At 44.6% G+C, this 18,397-nt stretch overlaps 3 protein-coding genes across 3 annotated transcripts; all 3 read left to right on the forward strand.

The window, feature by feature from the left end:
- Nucleotides 1-2,205: 2,205 nt before the first annotated feature.
- Nucleotides 2,206-3,123, forward strand: LOC142388987 (olfactory receptor 6E1-like). The gene has a single exon (XM_075474536.1). The coding sequence runs from the start codon at nucleotides 2,206-2,208 to the stop codon at nucleotides 3,121-3,123; it is 918 nt and encodes a 305-aa protein (XP_075330651.1).
- A 4,293-nt stretch (nucleotides 3,124-7,416) lies between these two features.
- On the forward strand, nucleotides 7,417-13,094 carry LOC142388988 (olfactory receptor 10A6-like). Its single transcript, XM_075474537.1, has 3 exons — nucleotides 7,417-7,644; nucleotides 7,729-7,914; nucleotides 12,111-13,094. The coding sequence occupies exons 1-3, from the start codon at nucleotides 7,417-7,419 to the stop codon at nucleotides 13,092-13,094; spliced, it is 1,398 nt and encodes a 465-aa protein (XP_075330652.1).
- Nucleotides 13,095-17,196: 4,102 nt separating this feature from the next.
- On the forward strand, nucleotides 17,197-18,153 carry LOC142388989 (olfactory receptor 10A3-like). The gene has a single exon (XM_075474539.1). The coding sequence runs from the start codon at nucleotides 17,197-17,199 to the stop codon at nucleotides 18,151-18,153; it is 957 nt and encodes a 318-aa protein (XP_075330654.1).
- The last annotated feature ends 244 nt before the right edge of the window (nucleotides 18,154-18,397 follow it).

The following is an 18,397-nucleotide window of genomic DNA, read 5'->3' on the forward strand; positions in this document are numbered from 1 at the left end:
GTGGTGCGACAATATTTTTTTAGATTTAAATGTAGCCAAAACAAAGGAGCTCGTAATTGATTTCAGGAGGGCAAAGGCAGAACCAATAGCAAGTGTCATACATGGGGGGGCTGTGGAAATCGTTGATTCTTACAAGTACTTGGGTACAATATTTGACAGTGAGCTCAAGTTTCATGTAAACACTGAGACAATTGTCAAAAAGGGACAACAGAGAATTCATCTGCTGAGGAAGCTTAACTCCTTCAGTGTCTCTAAAACCATTTTACGTAACTTTTATCAGTCTTTTATTGAGAGTCTTTTAACGTTTTCTTTTTTATGTTGGTACAATAGCCTATCAGTCAAAGACAAGAATAGTCCCAGCAGCATTGTTAACACTTCATCAAAGATTATTGGATCACAGCTAAACAGTCTGAGTGCTCTGTTTAACAAACAGGCAGTCCAAAAGGCTAAAAGTATCATCAGTCAGCCTGATCATCATCGTTTTAGGTGGTGAATTTCCATTAATGCCCTCTGGGAGGCGCTATTATTCTGTCAGGATAAAAACAAAAAGATATTTTGGATCCTTCATTCCTACAACCATCAGAATATTAAATAAGGTGTAGGGATAGAGTATTACTGACAATTTGATTTACTGAGCGCTGTTCATCACTGACAGGACAGGGTGTTTGACTGTATGTGTGTGTTAAGATGTATATGTTTTATCTATCTATTTCTCTTATTTATACTATTTAATGTTGATTGATGGAGACTGGGACTGCAAACCTAATTGCCCACTGATGGGATAAATAAAGTTTTCTGAATCTGAATCAGTCCGTACAGAACAGGGTTAAAGAGTGGCTGACAAGTAAGGAAATACAAGGATAAAAATATTCTGAACATGTTTGGAACACTGTTCATGTTGAATCTGCTCTGTAATACTTCAAAGCAAACTCCAAAAGAGAAGTTGAGCAGAGAAGCCAGGTGAGGTGTGCAGGTACTGACAGCTTTCTGTCTCGTCTGTTTGGATCCAGAAAAACAGACTTTGAGGATCTGAACATAAGTGTAGAGAATTATAAACACTGGAACACAGACTGTGAAAGAAGCAGCAACATACTCATAGATATCATTGACTGTGGTGTCATAACATGCCAGTTTTATGAAACATGCACTTGTATCAGAAAAAAACAAAAAAGATGGTTGTTGGGGTGTGAGGAGCAGTGATGGCTGGCATTAGGGGAGTAATTCTGGACGCCAGTGATCACCTTCTAGCCCCCTGGAGGTGTCGTGGGCCCAACGAAACAAAACACTGATGAAAGGAGGTTCCCACCTGATGACCCCAATGACATGTTGGTCAGCACTATTCACTGGTTTATAGGGAGTATAGGGAACTAGAAAATTTCTGAAGATTTTTTATGGGTGCCAATCTACTGCCCGCCCTGTCAACAAACCGTTTAGTTCAGTTAAAGCTGAGAGTCTCCTGTCACATAAACTTTGACTGAGGTCTGTGTTATGCTTTATGGCAGAGTTATAAGGCCTCTAAAATAGGCCATTTTGGTGCTTGTTGAGCACCAAAATGGGCTCATTATGTGCTTTTCAATGCATTTTTCCATCCACAATTTTCCCACTTTTTCCAAAATTCCTTTTGACTAATGAGAGCTAAATGTCACTGCACAACAATTGAGGTCGTTGCGCACACAGCGGTGTGCTTTTTATTCGCTGCTAGACTAGTAGCGCACCGAAATTCACGACGGAAACGGAAGAAAAACAGTCCATTACAGGAGTAATATGTGTGTCTAATGTCTTCGGCGTTGGCACTCATAATTATTCACTGAATCTGGTCCATTTTTTTTAAAAGCACAAAATTAAGTCAAGAATTCAAGCTAATTAAGTGTAAATCTTCATTTCCATCGATAGAGTTTGTTCTGCAAAGTTTGTTTTTATTTCAGGATGAACAGTTAACAGTAACTGTCCCTTTGATGATGGCAGCAGTCTGGTCCTGTGGGAGGAAACTGGAAGATTTAAAAGAAGCAGAGGCAGACTACCTGCTCACTTCACAGGAACTCTTCACATTAACTTCACATCTTATCTCTTCACACACCATGAATTGCAGTTTCTCTCCTGGTTACTCTGATTTTAACAGCAAAAGTAGGACGTAAACGTAGCATGAATGTCTCAGACAGTTCTTCCTGAGCACAGAGTGATTTTATTAAGGAGCAGCATGAGATAATGGTAAACTCTACTCAGGTTTCATATTTCACTCTTGGTGCTTATTTTGATACCAATCTGTTCACATACTTTTTCTTCATGATCATCATGTCTTTGTATCTTATAATAGTTGGTTCTAATGTTCTGCTCATCGTGGTTATCGGTGTGAACAGGAGCTTACATGAACCCATGTACATGTTCCTGTGCAGCCTGTTTGTAAATGAGCTGTATGGTAGTTCAGGGCTGTTTCCATTCCTGCTGATTCAGATCCTCTCTGACGTTCACACTGTTTCTGCTCCTCTCTGTTTCCTGCAGGTTTTCTGTTTGTACTCGTACGGAGCTGTAGAGTTTTTCACCCTGGCCATCATGTCTTATGACAGATATCTTGCTATCTGTTATCCTCTGCAGTATAACACAATAATGACATTTCAGAGGGTAAAAGTTCTTACTGCAGTAGCCTGGTTACCCGCCTTACTTCTGATTGTGATTTTGACTTCTTTGAGTTTCTCTTTGCAGCTTTGTGGAAATATCATTAACAAAGTATATTGTGACAACTACTCTGTTGTTAAACTGGCCTGCGCTGACACTACAGTCAATAACATCTATGGACTTATGATCACAGCTATCATTGTTTTTGGTCCAGTCCTTTTAATTCTGTACTCATACATGAGGATCCTCAAAGTGTGTTTTTCTGGATCCAAACAGACCCGTCAGAAAGCTGTCGGTACCTGCGCTCCTCACCTGGCTTCTCTGCTCAACTTCTCTTTTGGGGTTTGTTTTGAAGTGTCACAGAGCAGGTTTGATATGAGCAGAGTTCCAAGAATACTGCAAATACTTCTTTCTTTGTACTTTTTAACATGTCAGCCACTCTTTAATCCTGCACTGTATGGCCTAAATATGTCCAAAATACGCAGCAGGTGTAAAAGTCTGTTTCTCTGAAATGTTGATTTGTTCTTATTGAATCATGATAAAAAAAAACACTGATATTTGACTGAAATGTACTTGGTCTTTAAATTATATTAGAAAATAATTGCCTTGATGTTTCAATTTAAATAGATTAAATTTAGAAAGTTTTTAGTCTCGTAAAGCTAATAGATAATGTATAAATTCTTACGGGGAAATTCAAATATTGAGTCACTTATAAAGACAATCATTCCTCCAGTCATGAAAAAGTAAATAAATACAATGATCAACAACAATATGATTTGTCATTTCAGAGTTGGTTAACTCCCCTTAAATGTTTGTTTTTAGATGAAAAGCAAAACAATGAAATGATTTATTTTTTTGATTGTAACTGAATGAGAATTGTAGCAGAAGTTTTTGTTTGTAATAAAGTTCATGTGTTTGTATTGAATTGACTGTAGATAATGAACTGTTTTTAGAGATTTTGTGCGTAAACAGCCTTAAATGCCAAACCTCTAAACCTACATCAAACTGTTCCTGCAGTAGTGACATTTGGACTTCATAATGCAGAGATATCAAATAAAATAAAATAAAATCAGATTTATTTGTAGCACATTTCATGTACAAAACAATTCAAAGTGCTTCACATAAAATAAAAGCAGTGCAGCAGGGAGTGGAAGAGGCATTCAAAATACATAAAAGAATATAAAGAGAAACAAAATAAAATAATTTAAATGAATTTAAAAACAAGCAACAACAAGATAGTGGAATTTATGTTTATAGTTTTTTTTTCAACTATATATTCTAAGCCCATATGTTCTCATACACAGGAACAAATCATATATTAATATTTTACTACTAATGTGTGCAAGAAATGCTACTGAATGCACACAAGATACTATTAATTTTCATTTTTGAGGGAATTGTTTTGTAAACTGTTGTGCTAAACTGACGTAATAATTTTAGAGTCAGTTCAGCAACAAAATAAAACATAAAAACAGAGGGAGGAGAGGTGCATCATGGGAGCTCCCCCTGCAGTCTGGGCTTATAGCAGCAGAACTATGGGATGTTTCAGGGTCACCTGAGCCATCCCTAACCATAAAGCCTGAACTCATCACAGCTCGAATGAGCCACAACGTAAAAAGGACTTTTATGCAGGACACAGATGTTTATGGTCAAAGAGGTTTATTGTAAGGCTTTCCAGGGGTGTGATCGGAGAATAGCCCAGTTCTATGGCACAGTCATAGGGTGGGTGTGCAGGGAGTGAAAGTGAAAGGGCCTTTTCCTAACTGAAGACTGAACCTAGGTGAAGATATTCGGGGGGGAACAGAGGATGGTCCAGGTCTATTGAGGTTGCTGAGAGGAGAGGTTTAGAAAAAGTTAATATAGTTATCTGAGGGGTTATTGTCCAAATTGTTTTGCAAGTCTAATTCCTCTTCTGTTTCTGGGAAGACAGGAGGTTGATATCCAAGTGAAGCTTCGAAAGGGGACGGTGCAGTGGCAGATGATGTGAGGGAGTTGTATTTATACTAGACCCAGGGAAACTGCTGGCTCAATGTGGAAGGATTGTTAGTGGTGACACAACAGACATCGGACTCAAAAGAAGGCCACAAGAATTGTTTTAATAGTGTTACTGTGCGATGAATACCTGGGTGGCAGGTGAATCAGGACGTATGGGCCCAATGGATGAGGGTGGAGCAGGCAGATGCCGGGACAATATGGCGATCAGGGTGACCAGTACCAGGATCAGGGTCTGAAGGCAGGCCGCACTGAATCCGACCATCAATCTCCCACGTAACGCCTCTGAGAGTGCAGGATTGGGGAAGGATACGGTCCGGTTCTGTGGAATCCTCCTGAGAGTTAAACTGTTGGGAGAGAGCGTTGGGTTGGACTTAGACTACAGGGAAAGTATGCATATGGGAGCAGCTTACCCTCCTGTTCTGAACGTTGGGAGATGACAGTCACTAACTATGAGTCAGAGGCGTCCACTTCTACTATAAATAGTCTCTCAGGATCTGGTTTAAACAGAACAGGAGCAGAGATTACCACGGAGGATAGAGAGATAGTCTGGTGAAGGCTGGCTGGTCCTGCTGCTCCTTAAGAGGCAGTCCTGATGGTGCGAAAGCAGGAGCAAAACAGACTCTGCCCAAGCCTTCCGGGGAACCTGCTTAGCCCATCCTAAGACTCAGAAACAAATATAACACCACATCCAAGCTTGATTATGACAAATCTTAAAGGTAGAGAGGGTGTCTAATTCTTGAAGCCAAACTGGCTGCTGGTCCCACAGAGAGGGGCCTGATAACTGAAGGCTCTGCCTACCAAACTGGCAGCTGGTCCCACAGAGAGGGGCCTGATAACTGAAGGCTCTGCCTCCCAAACTGGCAGCTGGTTCCACAGAGAGGGGCCTGATAACTGAAGGCTCTGCTTCCCAAACTGGCAGCTGGTTCCACAGAGAGGGGCCTGATAACTGAAGGCTCTGCCTTCCATTCTACACCCTGCAACAGGGGTCCCCCAAGGCTCAGTACTGGGGCCTCTTCTCTTTGCCATATACACCTCCTCACTGGGCCAGATCATCCCATCACATGGCTTCTCATACCAAAGTTATGCTGACGATACCCAGCTCCATCTATCATTCCCACCTGACGACCACACGGTCTCAGCACAAATCTCAGACCGTCTCTCTGACATATCAAAATTGATGAAAGCCCATCACCTCCAACTGAACCTCTCTAAAACTGAACTCCTTGTCTTCCCAGCCAAATCAACCATACACCACAGCCTCTGCATCCAAACTGAATATCTATCTCTTGCTCCATCAAAGGCAGCTAGAAACTTGGGTGTCATGATTGATGACAAACTGACCTTTAAAGATCATGTTACCTCCGTTGCTCGATAGTGCTGCTTCGCATTGTTAAACATAAGAAAGATTAGACCGTACCTAACCCAACATGCCACCCAGCTCCTGGTGCAGGCTGTGGTGATCTCCGGCCTTGACTACTGCCACACCCTACTAACTGGTCTCCTAACTGGTCTCCCAGCCTGTGCTGTGAAACCGCTGCAGATGGTCCAGAACGCGGTGCCGCGTTTGTTCTTTGATCAGCCTAAAAGAGCACACGTCACCCCTCTGTTCATTGAGCTCCACTGGCTACCTTTAACCGCCCGCATCAAGTTCAAGTCCCTGATGTTAGCCTACAGAGTCGGTCACTCTGGTCGTCAAAGAATTGTCATCTAGCAGTGCCTACACCACGCTGAAGACAATCCAGACTCGTCTCATGTGTCGTTCCACGATGGTGGAATGACCTACCGAGCGCCACCAGAACAGGGGCGTCCCTGAATATCTTCAAGAATCTCTTGAAGACCCAGCTCGTCAGAGAGCATCTGCTATCCTGTACTTGCCTCTATCTCCATACTGTCCCCTCTGTCACCTCTCACAGAGTCCGACTAGTGGTTTCTTTGATGTTAGCTATAATGTTATTATGGAGGGGGCGTGGTGCATCAGCTGCAGGAGAGAGGTGTGGAGAGAGCTCAGGGGAGCAGCACCAGGTGAGTGATTAGTACACCAGCATGCACTAATCACAGTAGCGTGCTGGAACCAGGAGAGAGGAGGAGAACAAGCCGGCACAAAGCGCAGGAAGCGCAGGAGGGAGGCCGTGCTAAGAAGAGATCACTGAAAGAAAACAATAAAGCATTATACCGTCACCAGATCTCAGTCATACTTGCCTGCTGAAAGAACCCGCAGTGGCTGTGAGAACGTCACATTGGCGCCTGAACTAGGATTCAGCAGACAGGTAAAAAAAAAGAAACTGAGATGACACAACCGCAGCAGCCGATCACCATGCTGGCCCAGATGCTGTCGGAGGTCGCGACGATGAGCCGCGACCCGGCGGGCCTCAGCAAGCTGCAGCTGGCAGTACTGCAGGACCAAGCAGAGCGACAGACCCAGCTGCTGGAGGCAATGGTGGAGCAGGCCGGAGCAGGAATAGCAGCTCCCCCACTCGCATCAGTCGCACTATACAAAATGTCACCAACTGACGACCCACAATCCTTCCTCGAGATGTTCGAGGCAATGGCGGAGGCATGCAGGTGGCCGGAGGAAGAGTGGGCGGTGCGGGTGCGTCCCCTCCTGTCGGGGGACGCCCAAACAGCGGCGCTGGGCCTCCCTGCGCGCGCTCGGGATTACACGGCGATCAGGAGGGCAGTACTGGATCGCCTCGGCTACTCGGCGGAGGACCATCGCCGCCGTTTTCGGGGGATGAAACTGGGCCCCACGAACCGGCCTTTCACCTATGCTTAGCAGCTGAAGGACGCGGCGACTAGGTGGCTGCAGCCATGGGGATCGAACGGCGAGGAGAGGATGCTGGAACAAATCATCCTGGAGCAGTTTGTGGAGGGGCTGCCGACTGGTACGGCAGAGTGGGTGCGCTGTCACCGACCGACGGAGCTGGCAACCGCAATCACCCTCACAGAGGATCATCTGGCATTCTTCTCCCGGGGCTGGACACCGGAGGCTCGGCCAGCAACTCCCTGCCGTCCCACACCAGCGCCCCGAAGGGGGCAGTCCTCAGCTGAGCCCCTGCACCACACAACTGCCCGACCATCGCCACTGCCCCGCACTAACCTCTCCCGTCTCTTCCACCCCAGGTTCCAGCCGCTACAGGTGCTGCTCCCGACCCGCAGAGGGTCTCTCAGGTGGCAGTGCAGGAGTGTTGGAGGTGCGGGCAGCCTGGTCACTTTCGCCGCGAGTGCCCGCTGGAGGTCGGCCAGGTGATCCGGGTTGTCGGCCCTCCAGCACCCTCCCCCGGTCCAGGAGGGACGTACAGCGTTCCGGTAAGGATTCAGGGGGGTACACATCAGGCAATGGTGGACTCAGGCTGCACGCAGTCCATAGTTCACCAGAATCTGATTCGACCCGGGGCTTTGATAGAGGCGGGGTGGGTGGATATTAGGTGTGTACATGGGGATATTCACAGATACCCTGTAGTTCCAGTGGAAATTCGTTATAAGGGAAAAAAGCATAGTGTGAAGGCTGCGGTTAGCTCCCGCCATGTGCACCCCCTGATTTTGGGTACTGATTGGCCTGGGTTTGATAAACTGGTGGGGCAATGTGTGGGGTATGGGACATGGGATATGTGCGCTGTGCTCAGTGGTGATGCGAGGTTGTCCGACACTGCAGACGGGGAGGGGGAACCGGCGGCGCCTCCTCAGGAGGCGCCGCAGGTTCCTGTGTTTGACTCCATGGAACATTTTCCACTTGAACAGTCTCGTGATGATACTCTACGCTGTGCCTTTGACCAAGTGATAAAAATTGATGGTCACGTGGTGCGCCCTGACACAGCGTTAACATATCCACACTTTTCATTGTGCAGGGATAGGTTGTACAGAGTGAGTCGTGACAGCCAGAGGAAACAGTAACACAGTTGTTGGTCCCGAAAAGCCGTCGGGAAATGGTTTTCCAGGCGGCTCATTATAACCCGATGGCTGGGCACATGGGGTATGAAAAGACACTGAACTGTGTAATGGCCCGATTCTATTGGCCAGGCATTCGGGCGGATGTACGCCGCTGGTGTGCGTCCTGCCCCCGAATGCCAGTTGGTTAACCAACAGGCCATCTCGAGAGCGCCTTTGCGCCCATTACCGCTGATCGAGGTCCCATTTGAGCGGATTGGGATGGATCTCATTGGGCCATTTCACCAAACCGCACGCGGATATCGCTTTGTGTTAGTCCTGGTGGATTACGCAACACGATATCCAGAGGCACTGCCACTGCGCAGCATATCTGCAAAGAGTGTTGCACAGGCAATGTTTCAAGTGATCTCCCGAGTCGGGATCCCAAAATAGATCCTGACTGATCAAGGCACACAATTTATGTCACGAACACTGAGAGAACTGTACGGATTATTGGGAATCAAGTCCATTCGAACGAGTGTTTACCACCCTCAAATGGACAGCCTCGTTGAGCGCCTGAATAGGACTTTGAAGTCCATGATCCGTAAGTTTGTGCACGGGGATAGTGGTAAATGGGACAGGTGGCTAGAGGGACAGGTCGCTAGATCCTCTGCTGTTTGCAGTGCGCGAGGTTCCCCAGGCCTCCACAGGATTTTCTCCCTTTGAACTGCTGTTTGGCAGCATCCACTTGTCTAATCACTCTCCCCTAATCACAGTAGCGTGCTGGAACCAGGAGAGAGGAGGAGAACAAGCCGGCACAAAGCGCAGGAAGCACAGGAGGGAGGCCGTGCTAAGAAGAGAACACTGAAAGAAAACAATAAAGCATTATACCGTCACCAGATCTCAGTCATACTTGCCTGCTGAAAGAACCCACAGTGGCTGTGAGAACGTCACAGTTATATATCCTCATTTGTAAGTCGCTTTGGATAAAAGCATCTGCTAAATGCATAAACATAACAACTTCAGTTTGTCTGAATTTAGAAGCAGACAGTTCTGAGTCATCCAGGTCTTTATGTCTTCAAGACATGCTTGTAGACTGACCAACCTATTGGGTTCATCTGGTTTCATAGATAAGTACAACTGAGTATTTTCAGCATAGCAGTGGAGCTTTATGCCATGCTGTCTAATAATGTTACCTAATGGAAGCATGTATAAAGTGAAAAGAATCGGTCCAAGCACAGAACCCTGAGGAACGCCATGACTTACTCTGGTGTGAGAGGAAGAATCTTCATTTACAAGAACAAACTGGGATCTATCAGATAAATATGACTTAAACCAGCCTAATGCAGTTCCTTTAATCCCAATAACATTTTCAAGTCTCTGAAATAGTTTCTTTTGCTTTAATGAGCAACCGAGACCCCCAATTTGAAGTATATTTTAAACCATGAACTTTATTTACTATTACATCTTTTGTAATGAACCACCCTGCAGTAAACACATGATGCCCATAAACTATACTTAAGAATGTACTTGCAGATTAATTGTTTCACTTTTCCTACATGCTTTATATTTTTAAGGGTCATGGGGGCCTGTCCCATCTACCTTCGGGTGAGAGAAGGTAGATCGTAACCTTGACGGGTACCAGTCTTATCGACTGTGATAATCATCATAAAGAATTACCTTTTGTCATTTGGAGAAGATTCTGAAAGCCATGATACAGTAATTCATTAAAGCTAAACACAAGTAACTTGTGCTAAAGAAAAAATGGACCAGACTCAGTGAATAATTCCCTATAATATGGATCAGTGAGCAGTGCTGACCAACATGTCATTGGGGTCATCAGGTGGGAACCTCCTTTCATCAGTGTTTCCTCTAGTTGGGCCCATGACACCTCCAGGGGGCTAGAGAGTGATCACTGGCGTCCCAGAGTCACTCCCCTAATGCCAGCCATCACTGCTCCTCACACCACAACAACCATCTTTTTTTTTTCAAGCCACAAGCTACCTCAGCCTCTCATCAACTGCACACCAGTCAGAGCGGGGTGGAGATACAAACCCTGGTTCGGGTAGGGGGTAGAAATAGAAGAGGTAAAGATAAGTAGGAATGGGATTCAAACCTTGGTTCGGGTAGGGGGTAGAAATAGAAGAGGTAAAGATAAGTAGGAATGGGATTCAAACCCTGGTTTGGGTAGGGGGTAGAAATAGAAGAGGTAAAGATAAGTAGGAATGGGATTCAAACCCTGGTTTGGGTAGGGGTTTAGAAATACAAGAGGTAAAGATAAGTAGGAATGGGATTCAAACCCTGTTCGGGTAGGGGGTAGAAATAGAAGAGGTAAAGATAAGTAGGAATGGGATTCAAACCTTGGTTCGGGTAGGGGGTAGAAATAGAAGAGGTAAAGATAAGTAGGAATGGGATTCAAACCCTGTTCGGGTAGGGGTTAGAAATAGAAGAGGTAAAGATAAGTAGGAATGGGATTCAAACCCTGGTTTGGGTAGGGGGTAGAAATAGAAGAGGTAAAGATAAGTAGGAATGGGATTCAAACCCTGGTTTGGGTAGGGGTTTAGAAATAGAAGAGGCGAAGATAAGTAGGAATGGGATTCAAACCTTGGTTCGGGTAGGGGGCAGAAATAGAAGAGGTAAAGATAAGTACGGATGGGATTCAAACCCTGGTTTGGGTAGGGGGTAGAAATAGAAGAGGTAAAGATAAGTACGGATGGGATTCAAACCCTGGTTTGGGTAAGGGGTAGAAATAGAAGAGGTAAAGATAAGTACGGATGGGATTCATACCCTGGTTCAGGTAGGGGGTAATGAAAGTATAGAGGGTGCCAGAGGTGGAGGCAGGACAAGACACACTAGCAGATTCAGCAGACAAACTCACCTAAGCAGTCCTATAATCACTAAAAATACCAGCAAAAACAAAGCCATACAGGCCAACTCACTTAAAATGGCCGCCTGGTTTCAAAAGGCTCACATGGGCCACACCCTCAACTTAAATATCTTGAACTTCTTCTTTGCTTCTTCGTTTACCCTAAGTGCTCCTCCTGCTGGGCCCCCAGCTGCTATTGCTTCTTCTAATCCAAATCCACTGACTGGACTTTACTGCCTCATCTGACACTTCCTTCACTATTTTCCTCACACTCTGTTCACTTACACCCAGCTCCCTCAACAATGAGACAACAGACTTTGCAACAATTAAAAAAAACAGAGTGTGTATGTAAAACATCATGACAGTCACAATGAGTCCAGTGATCAGTCGTCTGTTTCTTGGTTATGCGACTCCACAGAAACTGTCTCTGGTGGATTAATACAGTTGTTTCTGCTGTGTGGTGTATAATGTATATTGTGATGCCCACAGCATCAGACTGACCTCATACGTCACAACGTCTCTGTGTCGACTCTTTAAGAGAAGCAGCAGCTCTCTGCTCAGTTAGGCTGATTCACACTTTGACTCACTGCTACTGTTTGACATATTCGTCTCATTTAATAATTTGATTATTATTTTCTTTGATGTTAATATATGCTGTTTGTGTTGTTGAAGGTTCATCTCTATAATTAGCTGAAAACAAGTTTAACTTTTCAATCATATGTGGAAATGAACATTGATTAATGCATTTAACAGATTTATGATTTCTTTACAGCTTAAGATAAGGATGAAAATTAATTCTACACAAGTTTTATATTTCACATTAAGTTCTTACTTTAACAAAGATTTGTTCACATACTTATTCTTCATGATCCTCACGTCTTTGTATCTTATAATAGTTGGTTCTAATGTTCTGCTCATCGTGGTTATCGGTGTGAACAGGAGCTTACATGAACCCATGTACATGTTCCTGTGCAGCCTGTTTGTAAATGAGCTGTATGGTAGTTCAGGGCTGTTTCCATTCCTGCTGATTCAGATCCTCTCTGACGTTCACACTGTTTCTGCTCCTCTTTGTTTCCTGCAGGTTTTCTGTATTTATACTTTTGGAAGTATTGAATTTTTTAACTTAGCCGTCATGTCTTACGACAGATATTTTGCCATCTGTTATCCTCTGCAGTACCACACATTAATGACATCTAACAAGGTAGTTTTTCTCATTGGTATCATATGGTCAAGCCCTCCTTTTTTCATTAGTGTCACAACATCTTTAAGTGCTTCTCTGCAGCTGTGTGGGAACATCATTAACAAAGTGTACTGTGACAACCACTCCATCATAAAACTGGCCTGTTATGACACCACAGTCAATGATATCTATGAGTATGTTGCTGCTTCTTTCACAGTCTGTGTTCCAGTGTTTATAATTCTCTACACTTATGTTCAGATCCTTAAAGTCTGTTTTTCTGGATCCAAACAGACGAGACAGAAAGCTGTCAGTACCTGCACACCTCACCTGGCTTCTCTGCTCAACTTCTCCTTTGGAGTTTGCTTTGAAGTATTACAGAGCAGATTCAACATGAACAATGTTCCAAACATGTTCAGAATATTTTTATCATCTTACTTCCTTACTTGTCAGCCACTGTTTAACCCTGTTCTGTATGGACTGAACATGTCCAAAATACGTCAGTTATGTAAAAGTCTACTTCTGAGCTTTGCTGGCAAATGTGGAGTTCAGGATGAGGAAAGACAGATAATGAATTAAATGTTTGTCTTTGACTTCACTCGTGTCAGAAATGATTTCTACAGATAATCAGGAAATATATTTTTCAACTGAAAAGAAACTTTTACTAAACTCCAGAGAGGGTGGAGTATGAATGGGAAACAAGAACTTTGTCAGGTAGGGTGGGTGCGAGGCGTGGAAGGACACGGCTGCAGATTCTTCAAAAACAAAACTTGGTTTATTTTCAAAAACAGGTTTTAACAAAAAGAGCGGCTGAGCCGAATACCAAAAACTAAACTGTGACGAAAAAAAACAAAAAATGACTATGGCTTGGAATAACTAGAAAGGTACTTAAAGGGGAACTCCGGGGCATTTGAAGCGCAATCCCATTGCTAGAGGTTGTCAAATACTGATAGTAGGATAATATTACAATATTACTGGGCATGTATTGTTGTAATGTTTTAAATACTTGAACGCAATTTTTCTAGAGAAGATAATTGCTTTGTATTTGGGAGTATCGTCCATTGACTCTTTTGGGCTTTCACATGTGCGAGCATACAACCAGCCGGTGAGTTACATGCTGTTTATAAAGTTGTTTTGTAACGTCCCCATGCCAGTAATGTGAGAACCATGCATATGGTTTTGATGGTAAGGCTTATGACTTTATTGTCGGATGGTTTATAAAGTGGTGTGACGTTTCTGCAGTGTGCAAGTTGTTGTTTTACGTGGAAGGGTTAGCGCTTGCCCCTTAGCCACCACGTATTAGCCTCGCATGACAGGCTGAGCGAACAGCGCAATCTCCGCACAGGGAGCGCCGATTTGCACCAGTCTGTGTCCTACTATCAGTATTTGACAACCTCTAGCAATGGGATTGCGCTTCAAATGCCCCGGAGTTCCCCTTTAACTTGGTTGAGACAGTACTGTGGAGGGTGATTGGTGAGTGAGTACAGCTGATGGGGAAAACACAGGTGAAGGAAGTGAAGCTGATGACCTGAACATAGGGACAGAGGAAAGAACAGTGGCAAAACATGGCAAGACTTAACTAAACATGAACTTAAAAACTAAGACATGACATGACAAAACACAGAACTAAAGACATGGGAAAAACCCCATGAACGTGACAGAGCCCACCCCTCGAGGGTGGGAGGGAAGGGCTCGAAATTGTGGGTCCCCGGCCCCATGGGCTCTCTGGCCTCTGTGGCTGCGAGTGTGGGAGAGCAGAGTCATGACATTTGTCCTAATTACACAATGTGCCTGTTGTCCGGGTTATGAAGATTAGAATAAGCTTTGTTTACGATAATGGCGAATTCCAGGCGCCTTAGAGAGATTGGGTTTGGGCCACATACGCATTGGAGGAGTCAGGAGGAGTATAAAGGATTGTCACAAACTGAGGTCAAAGGGAATTTCCGGGCATTCTGAAATGTACTTGTCTCTGTGACGGTCTGTTCAATAAATTCCCCATAAGAGGATGACCACGGCTCGTCCGACTCATTTTTCTCCACAACATAATGGTGACCCCGACGTGAGTCGGACGCGACATCCCAAAACCTGGGTGGGAGGGAGGGGCTCGGAGATGTGAGTCTATGGGCGCTGGCTCTCTGGGCTCTATGGGCACTGACTCTCCTAGCTGGGGCTCAAGCTCTTTAGAGGAGTAAAAGCAAACTTGTTTTATTTACAAAAAATAACAAGTCAAAACAAGGCGTTGCTGAGCCGGATGACGAAACTAGACTGTGGAACAAAACATGAGTATGACTGTGACAAAAACAAAAGACTTGACATGAAAAACACTTAACTTGGATTGACGTGGCCTGGCGTGACGTGAAAGGTGAAAGGATCTCACAATGAATGTGAGAAACCAGAGAGACTAAATACTGAGGGAACTGATGAAAGACTGGATGCAGCTGAGAAAAATCGGCAGGTGAATTTAATGAACTAATGACCTGAACATGGGGGGAAAATGGCAAAACTAACTACAATACCTGAACTAAGAAAACTAAGGCATGATATAAACTAAAACATGATAAAATAAAAAAATAAGAACTCAAAACATGGGGAAAACCCCATGGACATGACAGGATGAAGGGAGGGATGAAGGGAGGGATGAAGGGAGGGATGGATGGACCATTAATCCAAAACTGTCTGTCTCTTCAGACATGGGCCATGTTCCGTGCCTCCATTGTTGAGACGGCTGACCGGAGCTGTGGCCGTAAGGTGGTCGGTGCCTGTCCTGGCAGCAATCCTCGAACCCGCTGGTGGACACCAGCCGTGAGGGAAGCCGTCAAGCTGAAGAAGGAGTCCTATCGGGCCTTTTTGGCCAGTGGGACTCTGGAAGCAGCTGATGGGTACCGACAGGCCAAGCGGAACACAGTCTCGTGGTAGCTGAGGTAAAAACTCGGCTTGGGAGGAGTTCGGGGAGGCCATGGAGAACGACTTCCGGACGGCCTCGAAGAGTTTCTTCCTGGTAAGGTCTATTCGGGGGTACTGGAGAGGAGGATCCGCGTCTGGTCTAACAGAGCACATCTGTTCATTGAGCTCCACTGGCTACCCTCAGCCGCCCGCATCAGATTCAAGTCCCTGATGTTAGCCTACAGAGTCCTGAATGGTACGGCTCCCATCTACCCGAATGCTCTCGCAAAGCCTTTCGTCACGACTCGATCACTCCGGTTGTCAAAGAATTGTAATCTAGCAGTGCCTACACCACGCTGAAGACAATCCAGACTCGTCTCATGTGTCATTCAACGATGGTGGAATGACCTACCGAGCGCTACCAGAACAGATAGAACCTGAATATCTTCAAGAACCTCTTTCAGACCCAGCTCTTCAGAGAGAATCTCCTATCCTGCACTGACCCTGAACTTTCCTCAATGCCTGAACTCTATCTCTGCACTGTCCCCTCTGACAGAGCCCGACTGTTGGTTTCCTTCTACGTTGCTTATTGTTAGCTTTGATGTTATCTTTGATGTTAGCTTTGATGTTAGCTGTAATATTAGCTGTAATATTAGCTTTGATGTTAGCTGTGATGTTAGCTGTGATGTTAGCTTTGATGTTAGCTTTGATGTTATATCCTCATCTGGGAGTCGCTTTGGATAAAAGCGTCTGCTAAATGCAGAAACATAAACATAATTGAAGGCTCGTTAAAGTCTTCCTATGTTTTGGATCTGGCTGCTTGAAGCATTCTTGCATCTGTGTGCTCTTTCACCACCTTCCATTATCCATAGAGAAGATGTAGTTCTTCTTCGGTCATGTCGCCTAAAATAAACAAACCAGACTCAGGCTGTGTTCGAAACCGCCTACTACATACTACATACTCATTCGATCAGACAGTATGCAGAGCTTTTACCCACAGTGCATTTCACTCCTGCCCGAGCCGAAATCAGCCGGCCTGAAGCTGATTTCTCTTAAGCTCTAAACTCTGTAAACTTTAGCAACATTTAAAACATTTTCAGGCGAGAAAGTAGTCGTTTAGATCCCCAACGTGTTGAAAACCTGACAAAATACCGGCTGTTTACAATTTTGTTCCCACGAATTCGGCGCTACTAAAGCTAGCCGCAGTGACCAACGCACTTCCGGTTATTTTCACAAAATAAAATACCCGTTGCCTTTTATCATAGGGAAAGCCATTACCATACAATTGGTGCTTTTGTTTTGAAAACAGGAAGTGAACCTACCCTCGTTGTAGCTAGCTTGAAACTGCCGTTTTGACAGGAAATGACGATCGGCAACGTCACGTTACGTTGCATCTTGGGTAGTTTGAGTATGAGTAGTAACCTCATGATGCATACCCAACATTTAGGAGAATCTAGTACGCATCTGGGAACTTAAAAAAAGTTAAAGTTAGTAGGAGTAGTGGGAGAAGTAGGCGGTTTCGAACACAGCCTCAGTCCAGACCTGCTGCTCTGGGAGTAAACCATGGTTTCCAACAACAAACTGGCGTCAGAGAAGGTATAAAACTGTCCTCATGCTGCAGCAGTAAGAAGAAACTCCAACACTCTGCACTGTGAAGGTGAGCTCTGAGTAATCTGTCAATGCCAGTAAACAGGAGAATTGTCTCGTTCTTTAAAAAGTTTTTCAAATGAAAAATCAGATGATTAAGAAGCAAAGTGTGATTATTTTCCCATTTTTTTGTCTTTTAAGTCAGAGAGACATGTTGAATTCAACATTCTCACCTTTTTCATACTTCATTCTTGGAGCTTATATGGATGTTGGAAGATTGAAATACTTGTACTTTGTAATAACTGCAGTACTGTACATTACAATTATTGTTGCCAACGGGTGGCTCATCGTGGTTATCGGTGTGAACAGGAGCTTACATGAACCCATGTACATGTTTCTGTGCAGCCTGTTTGTGAATGAGCTGTATGGTAGTTCAGGGCTGTTTCCATTCCTGCTCATTCAGATCCTCTCTGACGTTCACACTGTTTCTGCTCCTCTCTGCTTCCTGCAGATCTTCTGTTTGTATTCTTATGTGAAAGTAGAATTTTGTAATTTAGCCGTCATGTCGTATGACAGATATGTTGCCATCTGTCACCCTCTGCAGTACCACACGATAATGACACATCACAAGGTGCTTCTGCTCATCGTTCTGCTCTGGTTGTACTCTTCTGTGTCCTTTCTAATTGCTTTAATGTTGAACATCCGTCTGAGACTGTGTGGAAACGTGTTGAACAGCACCTTCTGTCGTAACTACCCTGTGGTTAAGTTGGCGTGTTCAGACACCAAAGTGAACAACATTTATGGGCTTTTTGGCACCATGCTCACTGTGGTGGTCCCTCTGCTTCCCATCCTTTTTTCTTACACAAAGATCCTGAGAGTTTGCTCTTCTGGTTCCAGACAGACGAGACAGAAAGCCGCCAGCACCTGCACGCCACATCTGGTTTCGCTGCTTAACTTTTCCTTCGGCTGCTTGTTTGAAATACTCCAGAGTAGATTTGATATGAGCAACGTGCCCAGCCTGCTGCAGATCCTGATGTCTTTATATTTTGTGATCCTTCAGCCTCTTCTGAATCCTCTCATGTACGGAATGCAAACATCTAAAATCAGAAATTTATGTAAAGATGTATTTTATAGGAAGAAGCTGACGGATCACACCGCGCCCACGTAAAGCAAAATGTCACTAAATTTCTTAGTAGTATTACCATAGATATGTATAGAATGGCTAGATGTGTTACGTCTGAGTTTAGAACGTCCGCACAAGTCGGCCATCTTACCACAGGGTGAGATGTCCGGGAGACAGTCAAACCTGAGGTAACCATAGTTACGGTAAGTGATCTGCTCTGATGCTATTACTCTTATCTCGCAGAAATCTCCACCATTTTACACTATTTTACAAACTAAAAGACCCTGTG

The sequence above is a fragment of the Odontesthes bonariensis genome, chromosome 9 (genome assembly GCF_027942865.1).
Source record: "Odontesthes bonariensis isolate fOdoBon6 chromosome 9, fOdoBon6.hap1, whole genome shotgun sequence".
NCBI classification, from domain to species: Eukaryota; Metazoa; Chordata; class Actinopteri; order Atheriniformes; family Atherinopsidae; genus Odontesthes; species Odontesthes bonariensis.

Coding starts and splice junctions, on each gene's coding strand:
- LOC142388989 (XM_075474539.1), top strand. CDS start 17,197: ATGTTGAATTCAACATTCTCACCTTTTTCATACTTCATTCTTGGAGCT.
- LOC142388987 (XM_075474536.1), top strand. CDS start 2,206: ATGGTAAACTCTACTCAGGTTTCATATTTCACTCTTGGTGCTTATTTT.
- LOC142388988 (XM_075474537.1), top strand. CDS start 7,417: ATGGGGATCGAACGGCGAGGAGAGGATGCTGGAACAAATCATCCTGGA. Junction 7,645..7,728: donor CCAGCGCCCCGAAGGGGGCA/GTCCTCAGCTGA, acceptor CTTCCACCCCAG/GTTCCAGCCGCTACAGGTGC. Junction 7,915..12,110: donor GAGGGACGTACAGCGTTCCG/GTAAGGATTCAG, acceptor ATTTCTTTACAG/CTTAAGATAAGGATGAAAAT.